This window comes from Scheffersomyces xylosifermentans (assembly GCF_036884685.1).
Source record: "Scheffersomyces xylosifermentans strain CBS 12540 chromosome Unknown RJT20scaffold_7, whole genome shotgun sequence".
Taxonomy (NCBI): Eukaryota; Fungi; Ascomycota; class Pichiomycetes; order Serinales; family Debaryomycetaceae; genus Scheffersomyces; species Scheffersomyces xylosifermentans.
Window position 1 is genome coordinate 1052077 of NW_027042945.1, and position 19085 is coordinate 1071161.

Genomic DNA, 19085 nt, shown 5'->3' on the forward strand with positions numbered 1-19085 from the left:
ATCTGGCCAATGGCCTATCTCTAGTTAGTAAGTATTACCATAATAGAAATCGTTAACTATGGAGTGCCACATATGCAGGTACATCTTTATCCCACAGAATTTTTTTTTGGCTCATCTCTGGCATTGAAAAATTTATATATAGAAGAAGATCATTTGAAATATTTCTATAAAAAAGTAGAGTGAACTTGAAGACTGTTCTGTTAGTAGTTGACTAGAAGAGAACTTAGACGTATTTGACTTCATCTGAACATTTTTCAGCAGCATATTCTTACTTTTCCGTAGTAAGATCACGATAAACTCCTAGAATACCCCTAGTGTATTCCATTTGCATTCCCATTCATTTCTAGAAGAAAACTCTGTTATATATTCTAGAACAACTCTTGATAACACTATCAGAGAAGAAAAACCCTAGACAACCTTTAGTTCATTTTTACCGTTTAATACCTACTGCATTCCCAGCATCAGCATATACCAGTGACAACCATCATGTCTGACGAAGTTATTTGGCAAGTTATAAATCAGCAGTTCTGTGCATTCAAATTAAAGACCGATAAGGGCCAGAATTTCTGCAGAAATGAATATAACGTCAGCGGTTTATGTACTAGACAATCTTGTCCTCTCGCCAACGCCAGGTACGCCACGGTGAAGAATGTCGGAGGTAAACTATACCTTTACATGAAAACTGCTGAGCGTGCCCACATGCCATCGAGAATGTGGGAAAGAATCAGGTTATCGAAAAACTATAATAAGGCCTTGGGCCAGATAGACAACCACTTACAGTACTGGCAGAAGTTTTTGATACACAAGTGTAAGCAAAGATTGACGAGATTGACACAAGTGGCCATAACAGAAAGAAGATTAGCATTACAAGACGAAGAGAGACACTACGTCGGTGTCAAGCACAAGGTCAAGAGAAGAGAAGAAAACAGAGAAAGAAAAGCTCTCGCTGCAGCAAAGATCGAAAAAGCTATCGAAAAGGAATTGTTGGACAGATTGAAGAGTGGAGCTTATGGTGACAAGCCATTAAATGTTGACGAAAACATTTGGAAGAAGGTCTTGGGTAAAGTGGATGAAGTCGAGCAAGAAGAAGAATTTGACGAGGAAGAGGACTTCGAATTGGAGAGTGGAGAGGAAGATGAGAGTGACATTGGTGAAGTTGAATATGTGGAAGATGATGGTGACGATGAATTGGTCGATTTAGAGGACTTGGAAAGATGGTTAGACGATTCCTCGTCTGAGGGTGAACAAGAGGACAGCGAAGATGAAGAGGACTCCGACGACGAAGGTGACAAGACCTCCAAGCGTAAGGCTGGTTCTGGTGACAACAAAGCTAAGAAGAGGAGAAGAGCTAGAGTTGAAATAGAATATGAACAGGAACCAGAATCACTTCAAACTAACATAGTTTCGTAATAATAATGTACTACACAATATATATAGACATCCCAATAGGAATGAAAATGTACAATAGACTTTCAAGATCAGGGTTATCCACGTACATCCTTACAATAGAGAATCGAATCTGTACCTATAGATATGCAGCAAGAGAAGTGAAAACGAAGTGCCTATTGCCTAATGAATTGATATTAAGCCCGACTAGAAAATCCTCCAAAATTAAAAACAACAAGATCATTATTATATCGACTCTACTCCTTCTGTTAAATAGAGTTGTTGGGCATCAGGCACAGACAAGTGATCTCCTACCAGTATCGTTAACTCTTTATTACACTTTATTTTTGGACCTTGATAAAATCCTCTCACGAATATGGCAAATAAGCCTTCTGGTAGTTGCAACACCTCATCATCCGAAGGTCGGGAGAGGAAATTATCTGATGGCGGATTCAAAATATCATTCTCATCCAAGATGAAGAAGTCACAACCGCTTAAGTCGAGACTTTTTAAATCTTTAAATTCCGAGAAGTCCCCCATAATGAATCCACCAATTGGACACGGAAGTCTCTTAATCCTAGGGGCAAGCAGCGGATGTCGAAGTCACACACAAAGTCAAATTCCACTGTATGCAATTTTTTGCAATTCCGTAGTTTAAGTTGGCCTCAGGACAGTGTCGCCTTCAAGTACTTCAATTTCGGTAGCGTCATATTATCACAAGGGTTATATATATCATAAGTCTTATATATATATCATAAGGCTTATATATATCATAAGGGTTAGATATACTAAGTTCTAGTCGGACCAATGATTGAGGCAATGATGCCACTAAATCGCTGTCAGAGAGATCAATTCTAATATTGATTAGCCGTAAATTAGGAGGAAACCTAAACTCGCTTGAAATAGAGGAGATGTAATAGATTTCGTGTCAACTTAAAAACCTTCAATGAAGCAGGCAATCTTAACTTATCTGGTGCCAAGACCATTTCAAGATTATCAGACAAATCTAAGGTATGCAATTCTTCGAGATTATTCAAATGACAATCAACAAGGTAGTTACGCCTCAAATACAAGACCTTCACATTCAGAGGAGTGTGGGCTTTTAAAAATCTAATGTCAGTTAAATCATTTTCACTCAAAGTTTCGACAATCTTAAGAGATTAGTATTCGAAATGGAAGATATCCAATTGTTAGACAAATCTAGGTTAACCAAATTTAAGGGAAATTGGATTGAATTCAAAGTTTTAAGATTCACTGCCTTGAGCTCCAAATTTATGAGATTCTCTGGAAGTTTCCACTGTTCAATGTTCACAGGCATTATGAAATTCCTCAATTTCAATGTCGTCAAAGTTGGTGGTAGCGATAAATAGCCATCCAAAACTATTGATCACGCTGCGTTGATATCCAAGTGGTCCAATTGTGGAGGGAACTTACATTCAGATCCCAATTTGAAGAATCGTTCAGTTTCAAGATACCGATCCCTGTCATCATATGGACCTCTCTAAGTGTTTCCTGTGAATTTAATCAGTTTCAATGACAGGGGCAACACAGTATCCAAAAAAAGGATTTCGGCGTCAACGATGTGCATTCTTCAACATTCAAATTAAGCAAATTCTTACACTTGGAGACACTGACAATAGAAGATAACTTTTCACAGCCCTGTAACTTTAAATCCTCAATTCCAAAAGGCAAGATTAACTGATCAAGAGAGTCCATTCCTTTGGCTGTGAATGTGACCTTAGTAAGATTTAACAAATGAGAAAGATCAACAATAGAGTTTTCTCCAGTAAAAAAGCTGCCATCCGATCTGTCGATACAAAGTTGAAACTCATTCAATCTCGAGGGGAGGTCAAACTTCCAGAAATCCAAGTTTTCATTTTTAAGGACAAAGTAAGAACTAGTTTTCTCAACGTCTTGGGCAAATACTGGAAATCGTCGACTCTGATGTCCGTGTTGTGAAGTTCCAATATCATCAAATTTGGAACTTTTTCAAAGAATAGTTGCACGTCCTCTTTCAAAGAACTTAAACTGAGTTGTCTTAAACTGCTTGAGGAAAACTTACCAAGAGAGGACAATTCTATCAGGTCGATGTTGTTGTGTAGATCAAGTAATTGCTGTAAGAGTTCGTTTTTTACCACGAACATTCTGCTATTAAAATCCACATCTAACTTGTCGACTTTAGTCAAAAACTCAGGGTGGGACTTTGAAAGTTGCAACAAGGACCATACATCGAACTTTATTGACTTCGGGACGAAAGCTTGGTTATGTTCAAGGAATGAAATGAAATTATAGACTGTGTTGAAAATGGATAAGTCATCCATCCGCTGGAGCGCAACATCCTTTGAGCAATATTCATCGATTATTAAGTCATCAATGTCATTCGTTTTATCCTTGAAATTATCAAAAGTTAGACCGTCGTCATCAAGACAAACAACATCTATAGTAATTTCACGGTACATTTTTTTGAAAGCGTACGGTTAGAGATTCAGCTTCGTAGCCATGATTGTCTTCAAGCTCTTTTTAGTTAAATTATCCACAATGTTTTGAATCACATTATGAGGAAGATCTGCCACCTTTGCTAGTATTGACGAAGCTGAAGCTATCCTCTTCTGCATGATGGTTATGTGTTCAGTGATATGGCAGTGTTATTTCAATGTATCGAACTGTTCTGTTCGCTTTGTTTAGAATCTGGTTTAGCAGTCAACAAAGAAGTGTAGTTAATACGTAAGCAATTTGTTTGTGAGGCGATATCGATATACCTGTTATAGTTACCAGTTATTGTTGTCTATAGATGAGTCGTCATAGAACGTACACTACCTGATGGAAATCCTATTTGATTTCAGAGAAAAAGTACTACTATCGATAATGTATCAGTGATTAACTAAGAAAGAATTTCATTTCCAAGTTATCAAGACTAGGGAACATCAACTCTTGCAAGACAAATCAGAGCTAAAATAGAGCACTTCTTCTTTAGATACTCTATACAACTTGCTGCATTGTTTTATGTGCCATCTGCATATCTAGGTGGATTTATTACATATATATTGTTATGAACAAAATATTAAGTATCGGAATGTATTTGACTCATAGCAAAAAAAAAAAAAATCTACATTTTGATAAGATTCAAGACATCATGGAAGCTGCCTTCAAACTAAATCTATTAATGTGAGAATCAATAGATTTTAGGGCAAGACGGAAGTTGATAGTTGCTGCGTACATGTAGCCAATAAGGATACTTGATATCTAATAGGATACAAGATGTAAGGTAAATGAAACTACGCATGCAAATGCATGATCTATGAATAGCGGTTTCTTGGTAGATGGATAAGTTAACAGTAGAGTAACATTTCTTTGAAAATCTCAGTCTTCATTGATAACATAGTTTAATATTTTTATAGGACATACTCGATGATCTAAAACCCCATATCGTATATAATACGTGCGTCTCTAAACCCTGATAGTGTATCAAATAAATTCAGGTGAGCCATAATTCCAATAAAATTAGGCTTGTTCTGATAGAGAAGCCCTAGTTGGTGAAGCCCGTCTTCGGTTATATACGTCCACGCTAGTCTAATCAACTTCAATTGATCGTTCCACTTTATTTTGGAGATATCCGTAATGTCACACAGGTAAAAATCAAGAGCAAATAAGCCCTGTGGTAATCGCAACTCATTCTCATCATTTAGGAACTCCTGAAATTCGCAGCCACTAAAGGCGATAGATTTCAAATCTGTAAACTCTGAAAAGTCTCCAATAAAAGAGGTTATTTTTCCAAGACACTGAAGTTCCCGAATCCCTAACGGCAAGCAATGAAGATCGAATTCGGCAAAATTCAAAGCAAGTCGTACTGAGTGCAATGATTTGCAATTTTGTAATTTAAGATTTCCCCTATACAATCCATTGTCCTCGTTACACGTTAAGTCCAAGTATTTCAAGTTATCTAAACTTACATCTATCACCTCCTTAGATATCAGTCGGGTGGATAGTTTCAATTTTTTCAATGATTGGGGCAATGACTCCACTAAGTACTTATTAAGCAACTTAACAGAAAGATTGAGCAGGAGCAAATTTGGGGAAAACAATAATTCGCTTGAAACAGAGTTAATCAGGTTTCCTTCCATTTTCAATACTTTCAATGACGAAGGTAATCTCAACTTCTCAGGTTCAAGGGCTTTATCAAATTTGTTATCAGATAAATCTAGAGTATGCAAGTCTTTGACATTGCTGAGATGACAGTCGACAAGTTGGTTTTGCTTTAAGTCCAAATACTTCAATGTTTGAGGGATTTGAGAGGCCAATGAGCCATAGTACTTCAAATTATTACGTCTCAAGTTGAGAGTGGAAAGCTTGGACAATTTTGAGAGATTGGTATTCAAAATGGAAAATATTCCATTATTAGACAAGTCCAAATTGACCAAAGTCAATGGAAATTGGATAGAATTTAAAGTTATAAGATTCACACCCTTAAGCTCCAAATTTAAGAGATTCCCTGGTAGTTTCAACTGTTCAAAGTTAACGGTGGATATGAAATTCCTCAATTTCAATGTCGTCAAAGTTGGTGGTAGCGATAAAAAGCCATCCAAAACCATCGATGAATCTGCATTGATATCCAAATGCTCCAAAAATGGAGGGAACTTACATTCAGATCCCAATTTGAAGAATCTTTCATTTCCAACTTCGAAATACATGTCAGAATTCGGGACTGCCCTCCCATCAATAGACCTTCCAATAAATGTAATCACTTTCAATGACAGGGGTAACTCTGTATCCACAAAAAATGATTTTTGTGTCAATGATGGACACCCTTTAACATTCAAAGTTAGCAAGTTTCTATATTTAGAAATGCTAGAGATGGAAGCTAACATGTCACATCCTTGTAACTTTAAGTCTTGGATTCCACAAGGTAAGATTAATTGATCAAGAGAGTCCATTCCTTTGGCTGTAAATGTGACCTTAGTAAGATTTAACAAATGAGAAAGATCAACAACAGAGTTTTCTCCAGTAAAAAAGCTGTCATCTGATCTGTCGAAACAAAGTTGAAACTCATTTAACCTCGAGGGGAGGTCAAACTTACAGATATCCAAGTTTTCATTTAATAACGACAGCGTAAGCGTTAGTTTTCTCAAGGTCTTGGGCAAATATTGTAAGTCGTCGAGTGTGATGTCTGAGTTACGAAGCTCTAATATCATCAAATTTGGAACTTTCTCGAAGAACAGTTCCTTGTCCTCAATTTGACTCATTAGAAAAAGCTGTTTTAAACTCTTTGATGAAAAGTCAGCACTCCCCAAGAAACAGACCGCCCTTTCGATTCTGTAGGGAAGATCAAGAATGTATTGAACATTTTCGTCAACTGTTACAGTATCTTGCAAACAGACCTCCAACTTTTCAACTTTTTTCAAAAGGTCGGAATAAGACTTTGCAAGCTCAATTAAGGACCATGAATCTGCAAACTTTATTGACTTAGGGACGAAAGCTTGTTTCTGTTGAAGGAATGAAATGAAATTATAGACTGTATTGAAAATGGATAAGTCGTCCAATCGTTGGAGCGTTATATCCTTCTGGCAATATTCATCAATAATTAAATCATCAAAGTCATTTGTTTTATCTTTGGAGTGACTATAATCCTGCTTGATATACGGCTCTCCATCATTTGAAATGTAATCTATGGTAATATCATTGTACATAGATCTGAAAGCATAGGGCTTAAGTCTCAGCTTCGTAGCCAAGATTGTTCTTAAACTCTTTTTCGATAGGTTATCGGTTATTGTTTGAAGTACAGTTGGCGGGAAATGTGGAATCTTCTTCAATATTTCGGACAGCATTTTGCATCATGGTATTAGGTCCCCGTAAGTCTTCTTGTTCAAGATGTAGATTAACTTTCATATTGGTTAATGAAATGCATGTGCATATGGAATTTGCAGTCTAAAAATGGACGCGAATCGGATTTGCGACATCCCCACAAAAAATAATATGCAACCCATAGATTGATTAGCATACAGTTATAGAAGGGCTATTTATATAGATGTAGATAGTGCATGCTAAATCAATTGTATGTTAAATTATAGAGCTAAAGCGCACCCACCATATCTTATAAGATGTGCGGATGTATCAAACAATGCCAAAAAGTCACGCTAAGGCTTGTTCGAGAAGAGTAGTCCTAACTCGAAGAGGTTGTCGTCACGTATATCCATGAGTTCTAACATAGTTTATTTCAAGTCATCGTTCCACTTGATCTCTAGATGTCATCATATAACAACCATAAAAATCAAGGGCAAGTAATCTCTGATAACTGCAACTCACGATTTAAAACTGTGTAATAAGAAGCATTGCAATTCTACGAACTCTGATAAATTCCCAATAAAAGATGCTACGTATGTTTGAGATTGAAATACCATGCTTCAGTCGGAGAAATCCTCTTCATCGACTGAAGATAAAGATTGCAAGTTTTTACTATTTTGAAAATTTTTGTTTCCTTGATAGGGTTCATCCTTTTTATCATAGGAAAAATACATGTGTCACATGTTGGGTAGTGCTATGTCAATTCGTTCCCAGATGTCAGTGCATACCCTTAGAATAGCGATTCTGGCAATAATAGAACCAATTCCTGATTAAAAACAGATAAAATGATCAGGAACAAACTAGGAGGAGCACAAAATTCGCTTGATGTAGAGTCGATATGGTTGTCTCTGAACCTAAAGCCTCCCACGATCAATTAAGGTTTTATTATCACATAACAGAGTATGTTTGTGTCATTACTTAAACTACCCATTCAGCTAGTAGAGTCTGCTTTAATTCTAAATAGCTAGCATTCAGGGAAATTGAGATCTCAAGGCTCCATTGTCCGTCAAATGATTCAACTTAAAATGAGACTAGAAAGCTTTCACAACTAAGAATATTGGTATTGTATTGAACTTTGACAATTCGTCTCTCTGCTGAAAAACATCCTTAAGGCAATATTCATCTATTATCAAGTAATTAATGTTTTTATGTCTGACATCTTTATATTGTAAATCAGACTGCTTTGTACGGTAACTTAATTGATGTAGAAGCATAGAATGTTAGAGACAGGTTCGTAGCCAAGACGGCTTTTAGGTTTCTTTTAGAGAAGTCATTCTTATATTTTGAGCACTTCGGAAGGTATATCTTCTACCTTTTCTACTATATACGAACCCATATCGTTGCCAGTATAGTTCCATTCAGCCTTACGGGTTCATTGAAACGAAACTCGAAGCATGTGCCCATGGATTTTGCAATTCAAAAATGCGGCCTTGATTTGTAAGTTACGGTATTTTTTGAGTTGCCACTTTAGCATTTGTTATGTGGCGCCTTCAACAAGTAAAGATAAACTCTCAAAAGCAGAGGACTGTCTCACGATTTCACACATGGAAGATAACCGACAATTTGCGGTGTTTCCCATTGAGTAGAGCTGCTAAATATAATCACTTGGGCAGTGCTGATATTAATAGAACGGATTTAAACTGAGATAAGCGGGTTCAAGATGCAGCTAAGAATGGTGACAAAAATGTTTTCAACGTGTTGCCAAGCCTCCATTACATGTCAAAGTCTTACAAGAAAAACAAAGTAGTATACTCAATGGCCACGAGAGAGCTCATGTAAATCCTGATACGACTGGCATGGTAACCTCACCCCAACCTCCACAGGAACTATCAATAGAATCCATTACCATCACACGTCAATTGATGTCGGATTGTGTGGCCACAATAAGAACAACCGTAAGGAGATACTGCCGTATTTCATGGGACAACAAATGCGAGGCTGTGAAACTGTTCTTCCGATTGATTTACGAACGGAGATGGACGGAAAAAATGAGGTTAGTCCGTAATCTGGAACATTTCCTCTTTGGTAACAGGGAGCAAAATCAGTTAAATATAACAAAGCATTGCCCAAGTGTTGTTTCTGAATATAGATTTCGACTAGTTATATAGCCCTAAAGTGGAATCACATTTGTCTAGGCGCAATATCGAATTCGATTTAACTTCCAGCGTGGTTGCCAAGAGTTTTACAAAGGGGCAGAGTTCTTACCTATATGTTTTCATAGATTTGCAGTAGTGTAAGAACTCTGCTGCCACAGTTAACAATTTCTACCATTCAAATAGCTTTAGTCAAAGAACTATAAATGTAGACCAATTTCCTTTAAAGATGTAGCATTCTTCATGTTTGGTTTCATTACAAGAAAATCACACAATAAAACAATATGAATCAGCTTCCAACCTGGTCACCAAGTTCCATTCCGTCAAGGACAACTTTGTCTAGTATCGCTACAACTCATGGTCCTTCTTTATCTAGTGTAATTTCTTCCGTCTCTTCAAAGATTGTTGCATCCGATTTTGATACTAGTGACCCCAATAGCTATTTATATACTTTAAGAGCTGCGCAAGCTTCTTTGACAATAGTCCAAGCAGAAGTAGTTATTGCAACTGCAACTGATCAGTCTATATTAGCTCAGGCCACCCAAGCCATATTTGAATCAACTTTTAATTTGGTAGATTTCGAAATAGAGGGCTCTTCCTATCATACTATTAGTTTGAATGCTGCTGCTAATATTGTTTTCTTGGTCTTATTTGGACTCACAATGTTATTTACCATTGCTATGTTAGTGAAGTCGAGATATCATTGGTATAATGTTTCATTTGTTTGCGGGTTAGCCCTTGAATTCATAGGATTCTTGGGAAGAACACTTTCCTTGAGTGATATGATGAATCTGAACTATTTTTTGGTTCAACTAATTTGTTTAACTATTGCTCCTGCTTTTATTATGGCAGGGATATATTTCTTGTTTGGACAACTAGCTGTGCTTCATGGAAGGGAATTCTCCATTCTCAAGCCAATGTGGTATTCCTATTTATTTATTGGGTGTGATATTTTAGCACTTTTGATTCAGTCTGCTGGTGGAGCTATCGCATCGATTGCTGATGACAAGAAAACGTCAGATATAGGTACAGATGTTACAATTGCTGGAATTGCTATTCAAGTTCTTGCAATGTCAGTTTTCCTAGTCTTCTGGTTTAACTTTTTACACAGAGTGTTTTTCAAAAAGAGAAAGGTCATTGGAATTGAATTGAAAAATATTAATTCTACCCCTAAATTTACTCGTGCTACTATTCAAAACTTCCTTATCTTTCTTTTAAATGGAAGAAGTGCAAGACAATACAAAGTAGACTACTTGGATCAACATTATAACCAAAAGTATGTCCTGATTAGAGCAAGAAAATTATTCAGCTGGTTTCCCCTTGTGATGACAATTTCAGTCATCGTTATTTACATTAGATGCGTTTACAGATTGGCCGAATTAGCTCAAGGATATCGTGGTTATCTAATAACTCATGAAGTTTATCTCATGGTTTTGGACGCTTTGATGATTGCAATTGTAGCTCTCATATTTGTTCCTTTCCACCCTTACTTTGTCCTTGGCTCAGAGGTAGTTGTCACTGCAAAATCGATAAAAAGAAATGAAGATCAAGAAGGTTTAGACAGTGAAAGTACTACTGACTCGAATGATTTAAGTGTAGAAGAGGTGGAACCACAGATTGATTTTGATAGCATCAGAACCAAATTAAACCCGGCTTGAATTGTCTTCGATTATTGAAAACTCCGAAGGAGATAAGCTCGAAGAATATAATCTTTGTCCAATGGCGCATTAAGGCCGGAAGAGCTACTACCGTAAACTTTACTGGCTTAAAGACAAACTCCGATATCAACGGAAGTAATACAAGGGTGTACTTCCACTGTGTATTCGCAGTTAAACCGTACGTACGGTTACGTTGACGGGCTGTGCAACGATTTCCCAAAGGGGAGGCATACCATTTTAAGGTACGTCATAGAATAAAATCCTAGGAGTCGTATTTTATTTACAATGCAAGGAAACACAAAATGAGAGACTCTCCGTAGCGCTCTAATGGGATGAGATTAGTAATTCCTTTATGCTTTACAATACACAAGATATGTTGCGTATTGAATTTTCCGTTCAAGTTTAGAGAGGGTGGGGCACCACTGAAATCATTGACCCTGTGGAACTACGGCTTATGACCTGACGTTTGTACTACTATCATATTGTCAGACAGACTAACTTTTGCTTCAGAGAAACTTTGCCAACGGTCATAAACACATATTTTTTAAAGTTACTAGCGCTTATATAAGATTGAACCCTAGTGGAAAACTGCCCTGGCATCTTTATGTATCCTTCTTCTTAAAACAATCAGTGGTGCCAAACGACTACAAGGCTTGTGGTGACCGTAGTACATGTGGATTCATCCCAAGCCACCTAGTCCACTTAACCTTTCATGTTGCATATACTACATACATGTATAACAAAGGAAACCTTCGCACGGAATCAGGTTTCCAACTTCGGATATTGACCCGAAGCCCGCAATGATGATGCACTTGGATGGAAATCTCGCATTCGCCGTTTATATCCGATCGAAAAAGATTTCAAAGGACTTAGCGGACTTGTCACTTTAGAACCGGATATTTTTAGTATCTTTTTATATATAAAGAATAGCTTCTTCTTTAAGTGAAACAGTAGATTTGAAAGTGTGTCTTATAGTAGTTCTTTCAACAAGAAAAAAAAATAGGTAAAATGGCTACTTTGAGTAGCTGGACTCCGGACCATGTCCCCAGTATCACAACCTTGTCCAGTATTAACCCAACCCATATAACTGGGTTGGAGAGCACTATTTCATCAATTCTTGCTGTCTCCGTTGATGGCCTTGCCCGTAAAGACTTGGTTTCTTTACAATATGTTCTCAGAGGAGCCCAAGCTTCCATGACCATCGTGCAAGCCGAAAATGTTATAGCAACGGCGACGGATGAAGCAGTATTGGCACAAGCAACCCTGGCTATATTCGAATCGACTTTGAACTTGGTTGATTTAAAAATAAGCGAGTCCCCTTATAATACCCTCAGTCTAGATAAGGCACCAAATATTATTTACCTAATTATTTTTGCACTCACTTTTTTGTATACTTTACTTATGATCATCAAGTCAAGATATCACTGGTATAATGTTGCCTTCTCGGGAGGATTGGCACTTGAGTTTATGGGATTCTTGGGTAGAACTTTGTCGTTGACCGACGCTATCAATATGAACTATTACTTACTTCAGTTGATTTGTTTAACAATTGCTCCTGCATTCCTCATGGGAGGTATATACTTCTTGTTTGCTCAATTGACAGTTATTCATGGAAGGAGGTACTCTCTTCTTAAGCCTATGTGGTACTCATATTTTTTCATTGGATGTGATATCCTTTCCTTAGTCATTCAAGCAATTGGTGGTGCCATGGCATCTATCGCTTCAAAGAACAACGATAATGCAAAGCCAGGTACTGATATAATGATTGCGGGTATTGCTTTCCAAGTAGTTGCGATGTCTGTTTTCTTAGTGTTCTGGATTAGTTTCTTAGTTAGACTGTATTTCAGGTACAGTCAGAGTCAAGATGGGGAGAATGAGTTGAAGCAAGAAATACACCAATACGATTCCTCTTTCAAGAAGCGTTCATTTATAAACTTCATCTTTTTGTTGTTCAATGGCAAAAAGGCTAGAGAATACAAACTGTACCACTTGGAACAATTCTATAATCCTAAGTTTGCAAGTATTAGGTCCAGAAAGCTATTCTCGTGGTTCCCTCTTGTTATGACAATTGCAGTAATTGCCATTTACATCAGATGTATTTATAGAGTGGTGGAATTGGCACAAGGGTTCAGTGGGTATTTGATGACCCATGAGGTATATCTTATGGTTTTAGACGCATTGATGATCACAATCGTTGCCCTTTTGTTTGTTCCATTTCATCCATATTTTGTCCTTGGACCAGAGGTTGCTATTAGTGTCAAATCAATTAAGGGTAACCACGATGAGCAAGTTTATTCTGAGGGTCAGTCCAGTATTAGAGAAGACGATGGTGATGACCTCGAGGGCACTACCCGAGAGGTTTCGTCCCAAGAAGGATTCGATAAGATTTCTTTTAAGGAGAAGGACAACAAGGTGTAGTTGCAGTATTATTATAGAAGGTATAAACAGGGCAAATGGAAGCTATATTCTTTAGATTAGTGGTCTGAGGTATTTTATTACAAATTCTCGGTATCAATGGACATATTAAACATTTTACTTGAAGTAGTAACTTCATCGGTAATTTCATGCCAAGAAAGCCGAGACTTTTCACCAACATCAACTTATATCTTTCAGAAGCGAATCTAGGTCTCTTCGTATTTGGATGATTTAATATGGCCTTAGTGATAGTGCGAATATTTTAGCATAGCAATTCTGCTTTGCAGAGGTGCCCCATGTCACCATCAGTTGTCAGTAATTAAGAAGTATGATCATCATACTTCTTAATTCAACTTACGTTCATCCCTCATTGGCCAAATCTCTTGAAATTACCATACTAATTGTAACAGTCACGATTATTATCAACACCAACATGACTAGCGCCTTGCCAAGAACTTCATCTACCCAAAGTGTTCTATCGCAAGATCAAATTTCACCCGCCGTTGATAATATTAAGCCCCTCAACTGAAAAAATGATTGCAAAATAAATTATTTCTTGAGGGTCGCAAAAAATCTTATCCATTTACGATGATACCCCCCACTTGTAATATAACATAATTGGGATTAGGGAGAGGAATTCTGGATTAGATTGCAAAATGATTTGCTATCTATATATATCGCAGGTAGTCGAAACTGCTGAGTTTATATTTAATCTGTTTCTTTTCGGACGAACCAGAAGTTTTTTAACAATAGATACGCCTGTAGATCGCACAATGGTTAACTTAGGAGGATGGAGTACTACGTCCATGCCGACGAAAACTACTATTACCAGCATTGAACCTACCTTAAGTTCAAGTATTTCCACTTTGATTACATCATTGACCCATGCTGCTGCTGCTAAAGGTATCAAATCTGCAGATTTGATGGAATTGGACAATGAGCTCAGAGGTGCTAGGGCATCATGGACTATAATCAAGTACCAACAAGTCCTTGCTACGGCAACTAATTCAGCTGTAAAAGCTCAAGCATCAAAAGCGATATTTGAAGCTACTGTGAACTTAGATGACTATAACTTTACATATTTCAATCAATATGGAATCAAAGATCTAAGCACCATTGGTAATTATACTTTCTTGTGCTTTTTTGGTGCCACTTGTCTTTTCACTCTAATAATGATGGTCAAATCTCGTTACCATTGGTTCAATATTTCATTTGTCCTTGGTTTAGGGTTGGAAACACTTGGGTATGTTGCTAGAGTTATGTCAATGCCTAATATGTCTAATATGAACTTGTACTTGATTCAGCTTGTCTGTTTGACCATTGCCCCAGCTTTTGTCATGGCTGGCATATATTATCTCTTTGCACAACTTGTTGTTGTACATGGCCGGCAATTTTCGTTCTTAAAGCCAATGTGGTATTCTTATTTATTTATGGGCTGTGATTTTGCATCACTATTTATGCAATCAGCTGGAGGAGCAATTGCATCCAGCGCTGCTCATAATAACGGGGACTCTGGGTTAGGAAGAAACATAATGGTAGCAGGGATGGTATTTCAAGTTGTAGCTATGTCTGCATTTCTAATATTTTGGTTTATCTTTTTACGAAGGGTTTACTTTAAGCATGGAATGTCAACCAATATAAGACACACGAAGGCGGATGAAGCTACAGCACTTGCCTTCCATTCGTACGGATCAACGTTATGGAAGGCATCAATATCAAACTTTTTCAAATTGCTTTTTAATACTAGCTCTGCACGAAAGTACAAAGTTCAACATTTGGAGCTTTTCTACAACTCAAGGTTTGCACAAATAAGAGGAAGACCATTGTACAACTGGTTCCCGTTAGCAATGTCAATAGCTGTCTTCGCAATTTATATCAGATGCGTGTACAGGGTAGTTGAATTATCTCAAGGATTCGATGGATATTTCATGACTCATGAGTTGTATCTATTTGCATTAGATTCCTTCTTGGTTGCAGTGGTTGCTATCATCTTTGTACCCTTTAATCCTTTCTTTGTTTTAGGCCCGAAGGTCACGGTATCCATGAAGTCAATTAAACATAACCTCGACGCTCCATCTCAAGACGAGAAGAGCGAAGGTATTCAAGAGAACACTACATTCCTATTTCGCGGAGATGATTTATTCCATGGTATAGAAGTACATGGACATGGCTACCAACCAGCGACAATCAGAGAACATTTATAAGGTAAATTTGTTGTAATGTTGGTGTTTTGTGATTTATAGCGTTTTGCCTCAAAGCTTAGTTAGGGAGAATATTTACTTTACTTATATCAATCGATGCCTTCTATTCTCTTAGACATTTACTTCTAATGTACTTTTAAAGCTTTTCCCTTTGGAAACAACTGAAAATAATACTACACTTGGTTTTGCAGCGTGGGACCCCTCATAGTGTTTTTTGTGCAATATGAAGGGATCTAATTACAGCTGTCTACTATATATTATCGCTGAAGTGAATACTTCTTCAAGGAATTATTACGATTTATTGTCATTTATAAATAATCAAACGCAAGACAGGGGCTGCCTGTGTTTCAAATTTTACAACAGGTATAGCAAGAGTAGAGGTTGTGCAAATGCATTTAGATTAATTAGACTGTCTTAATCTACTGCCGGGATAACGGCTTACTTTCGGCAAATTGCTGTGATTGCGTTCTATGATGGCATGTTTGTTCTGATCTATATATATATATGTCATAGAATGAATTTTATTACTCCTTCTTTACTTAATCCAATATAACTTATAATATGAATCTCTACTCCACGGGTCGCCTAGTAGCCGCAAGCTTTAAGAACTTTTATAACTGCTAGTTAAGCCTTTGATGATTATACTACAAAAGATTTAAATCGGACATGAGGTTTCCGACCCTTCGATCAGCGAGGAGTTACTCACTATGATTCTTCTAGATTGTGTGGAGGTTTGGTCCTATAGTCGACCCCTTACATGATACGATGCTTAGTTGCGAGTCATTTACTGGCAATATTGTAAACCGAGGTGCACGCTATGTTAATCCGTTTAATGTTGGTTCGGCTCTGCATAGTATTCGCTTAAACTTTGATAACATAGCGTGTGCAGTATGCAGAGTCGGAATTTAACGGTCGGTATTTGTTTGACTACCTTTCGGGTAGTTAGACGTTTAGTTAAGGGGACTTATGTATTTAATACTACAGAAGTATATAAATTCTATCTCATATTAAAGGATTTTATTAGGGTTTATATTGCTCCTTTGTCCCCACACCAACGGAGTTAGGCTTACACAACTTAGTTATTAACCCCATCTTTTGGTGTTACCCACGCTTTATATATAACGTACTTTTGCTAAAGTCACATTCCGGCCTTCACGGAGGTTGTTCAATCCCCGTATCATGGTCGGAAACCAAAATATTAATAGAATCATGCATCCTATTTCCCTAAAATTTCATACTCCCGTGGCTACCGTCTTCTTTGTAATCACTTATAATTAGAAATAAATCGTGATAAAAATTCCTTGAAGTAGTTAACAGATGTACTTTACCGAAGTTAAAATTAAGCACTTAACTAGTATTAACTATCATGACGGAGACTACAAAGTTGTCAGAGGAGATCTGGATGGATGAAAAGGCCATCGGAGTAGATAATCACTCTAATTATGGATCAGAAATAGAAGTCGATGAGGAGACCATTCAAGTCCGGGCCAGGCTTGAAAGATTCAGCAAATTTTTCCCTTTCTTATTATCATTTGCCATGTATTCTCTGTTTATCAATACAAATTTGATCTTATTCTACTTCAGGATTGCTATGTATGACGCTCCTGAAGCAACCTCAAAGAAAACCTTGGTACAACAGGTGATTATTATATTATCGTTATACTCCTTTCATCTGGTGGTGAGCTTTGGATTGGAGTGGTATCTTGGCTCACCTCCTCAACAGGAGAGCCAAGTTTCCCCCATAGTCATTCCAAAAAAGCATCTAAGCAAACACCAGATAACCCTACACTTGGTGGGTTTATGTCTACTCATGAATATTTTTTCCACTGTTTCCTACATGTCCGGCTTGTTCATTGTATATACTTTGCAGAAGCGGTATGCCAAGAGTTGAGATTCGGATTTTAGATGTGATGACGATGTATTCGGATTACTAGAACTGCCTTGATCTACTGACTAGATGGCATTTTTGCGTTTGGAATCTCAGGGGTATTGGAGCTCTCTGGTAAAGCACCCAGAGTTCTACTGGCTACATCATATGATAATTATTGACATCATAAGTTTTTGTTTGTTCTATAAGTAAATTATACAATGTATTTATAATCAAACCTTTAATGACTATTATAACTCCTAGTTTTGGTGGTCATACTTGGTAATGAATACTTCCAAATATTTTAATGGTGCGTCTCAATTCGGTTTATTAATTCCGATTTCCGAACATATTTTTCTTTCCTGCATCGTATGAACATCAAACCTCTTAATGTGGCCCCGTTGACCCCGTTTCAATTTATACGATTTTAATAATATCATATAATCTATTGATAGCAAGCTTTTTGTTGGGAAGTAATAATAAGTTTATTTGTAAAGGTAAGTGATAATAATGAAAACTGTACACCCAGTGTAGAGCAGACCTGGATTGACGAAAAAGATGTGGGGTTGAACGAGGAGCAAGTTGCCCGTTCCCTTATACTCTCCCCTGAGGAGGAGAAACAGTACAAAGTCAAGCAAAGAAATTTCGCTATTGCTCTGACTAGTGCAAACTTCGTTAGTTTGGAACTACTTGCGGTATGCGTTAGTTATTTCAGTGAAAGACTCAATGTCGGGAGCTTTAATATGTCTCTAGAAGGTGCAAAAGCAGGGTTATTTGCTAGAGCCCAAGCCATAATTACGATGGATCTTTATGTCATCATAGTTTTAGTTATAATCATTATTCTATTGTCTAAACTAGGCGTATTGAAGGAAGACAAGATGGATGAAATAACCAGATATGAGCAGGTAATGAACAGGAGGATGATGGATTGGGTCTCAATTGTTTTGTTTTTCATCATCTATGTTATATTAACAATTATCGGATTTTCAATTGATGAAGTAATTGCGAAATTTGAGATTCTAGGTCTCAAGGGAGCCTTGATATACCTTTGTTGATCTCGGGGTAAGTCAAGAACATAGAAGGAACATTGATATAATCAAAGAAATTGGCTCTATCGAAGGATATGTCGCCAAATGAACGCAAAGGAACTGCTATGGATTCAATTGGACTACCAAACGCCCGGAACTACGATAAGACCAGATTTCATAATTCCACACCGCCTTGTGTAGGGAACTCACATGGGTATTATCCTAATCCACTTCTTGTTATCTCCATCGCCACCACGTTCCAGAAGCGCATTATCTAGCGAACATCCAACCGTTTTAGGTCGATTCGCTACGTGCCGTCCATTGTATTCTAGCAAATCTCGGGTTTGTTGTGAGCCGCAAACATCCGCATAGAACCACAATCCAAGCGCAAATCCTACTATAAATAGTCCGGATCGGCTGTTGAGGCGAGAAATTTAATGCAGTTATATCTTCCGAATCCTATATGCTAAGAAAAATCTCTTCGACATCTCCAAGGCTGTGCCTCCCTAGCCAAGTACGTCGAGCTTTTACTAGGCCATTAGGGTAGTTTTTCTGTGTCCGCTGGCATTTACGAAAATAAGGAGTTAACCAGAAACATC

At 37.4% G+C, this 19085-nt stretch overlaps 7 protein-coding genes across 7 annotated transcripts; 5 read left to right on the forward strand and 2 right to left on the reverse strand. All coding sequences in view use genetic code 12, as the record gives it.

Annotated features, from left to right (window-relative positions):
• The first annotated feature begins 155 nt into the window (after positions 1-155).
• MAK16 (ribosome biosynthesis protein) lies at positions 156-1472 on the forward strand. Its single transcript, XM_064917802.1, has one exon. The coding sequence runs from the start codon at positions 487-489 to the stop codon at positions 1408-1410; it is 924 nt and encodes a 307-aa protein (XP_064772614.1). The 5' UTR covers positions 156-486; the 3' UTR covers positions 1411-1472.
• A 160-nt stretch (positions 1473-1632) lies between these two features.
• RJT20DRAFT_386 (uncharacterized protein) lies at positions 1633-3845 on the reverse strand (the record flags this gene model as incomplete). The annotated part of the gene is made up of 4 exons (XM_064919949.1): positions 1633-1963; positions 2320-2537; positions 2983-3283; positions 3313-3845. The coding sequence occupies 4 exons, from the start codon at positions 3843-3845 to the stop codon at positions 1633-1635; spliced, it is 1383 nt and encodes a 460-aa protein (XP_064772615.1).
• Positions 3846-4799: 954 nt separating this feature from the next.
• On the reverse strand, positions 4800-7208 carry RJT20DRAFT_136878 (leucine-rich repeat domain-containing protein; the record flags this gene model as incomplete). Its single annotated transcript, XM_064918518.1, has 1 exon — positions 4800-7208. The coding sequence occupies one exon, from the start codon at positions 7206-7208 to the stop codon at positions 4800-4802; it is 2409 nt and encodes an 802-aa protein (XP_064772616.1).
• Positions 7209-9601: 2393 nt separating this feature from the next.
• On the forward strand, positions 9602-10975 carry RJT20DRAFT_136879 (RTA1 domain-containing protein; the record flags this gene model as incomplete). Its single annotated transcript, XM_064918519.1, has 1 exon — positions 9602-10975. One exon carries the CDS (start codon positions 9602-9604, stop codon positions 10973-10975), a length of 1374 nt encoding a protein of 457 aa, XP_064772617.1.
• Positions 10976-11983: 1008 nt separating this feature from the next.
• Positions 11984-13393, forward strand: RJT20DRAFT_136880 (RTA1 domain-containing protein; the record flags this gene model as incomplete). The annotated part of the gene is made up of 1 exon (XM_064918520.1): positions 11984-13393. One exon carries the CDS (start codon positions 11984-11986, stop codon positions 13391-13393), a length of 1410 nt encoding a protein of 469 aa, XP_064772618.1.
• A 770-nt stretch (positions 13394-14163) lies between these two features.
• Positions 14164-15594, forward strand: RJT20DRAFT_136881 (RTA1 domain-containing protein; the record flags this gene model as incomplete). The annotated part of the gene is made up of 1 exon (XM_064918521.1): positions 14164-15594. One exon carries the CDS (start codon positions 14164-14166, stop codon positions 15592-15594), a length of 1431 nt encoding a protein of 476 aa, XP_064772619.1.
• A 1363-nt stretch (positions 15595-16957) lies between these two features.
• RJT20DRAFT_391 (uncharacterized protein) lies at positions 16958-18513 on the forward strand (the record flags this gene model as incomplete). Its single annotated transcript, XM_064919959.1, has 2 exons — positions 16958-17230; positions 17995-18513. The coding sequence occupies 2 exons, from the start codon at positions 16958-16960 to the stop codon at positions 18511-18513; spliced, it is 792 nt and encodes a 263-aa protein (XP_064772620.1).
• Between the last annotated feature and the right edge of the window lie 572 nt (positions 18514-19085).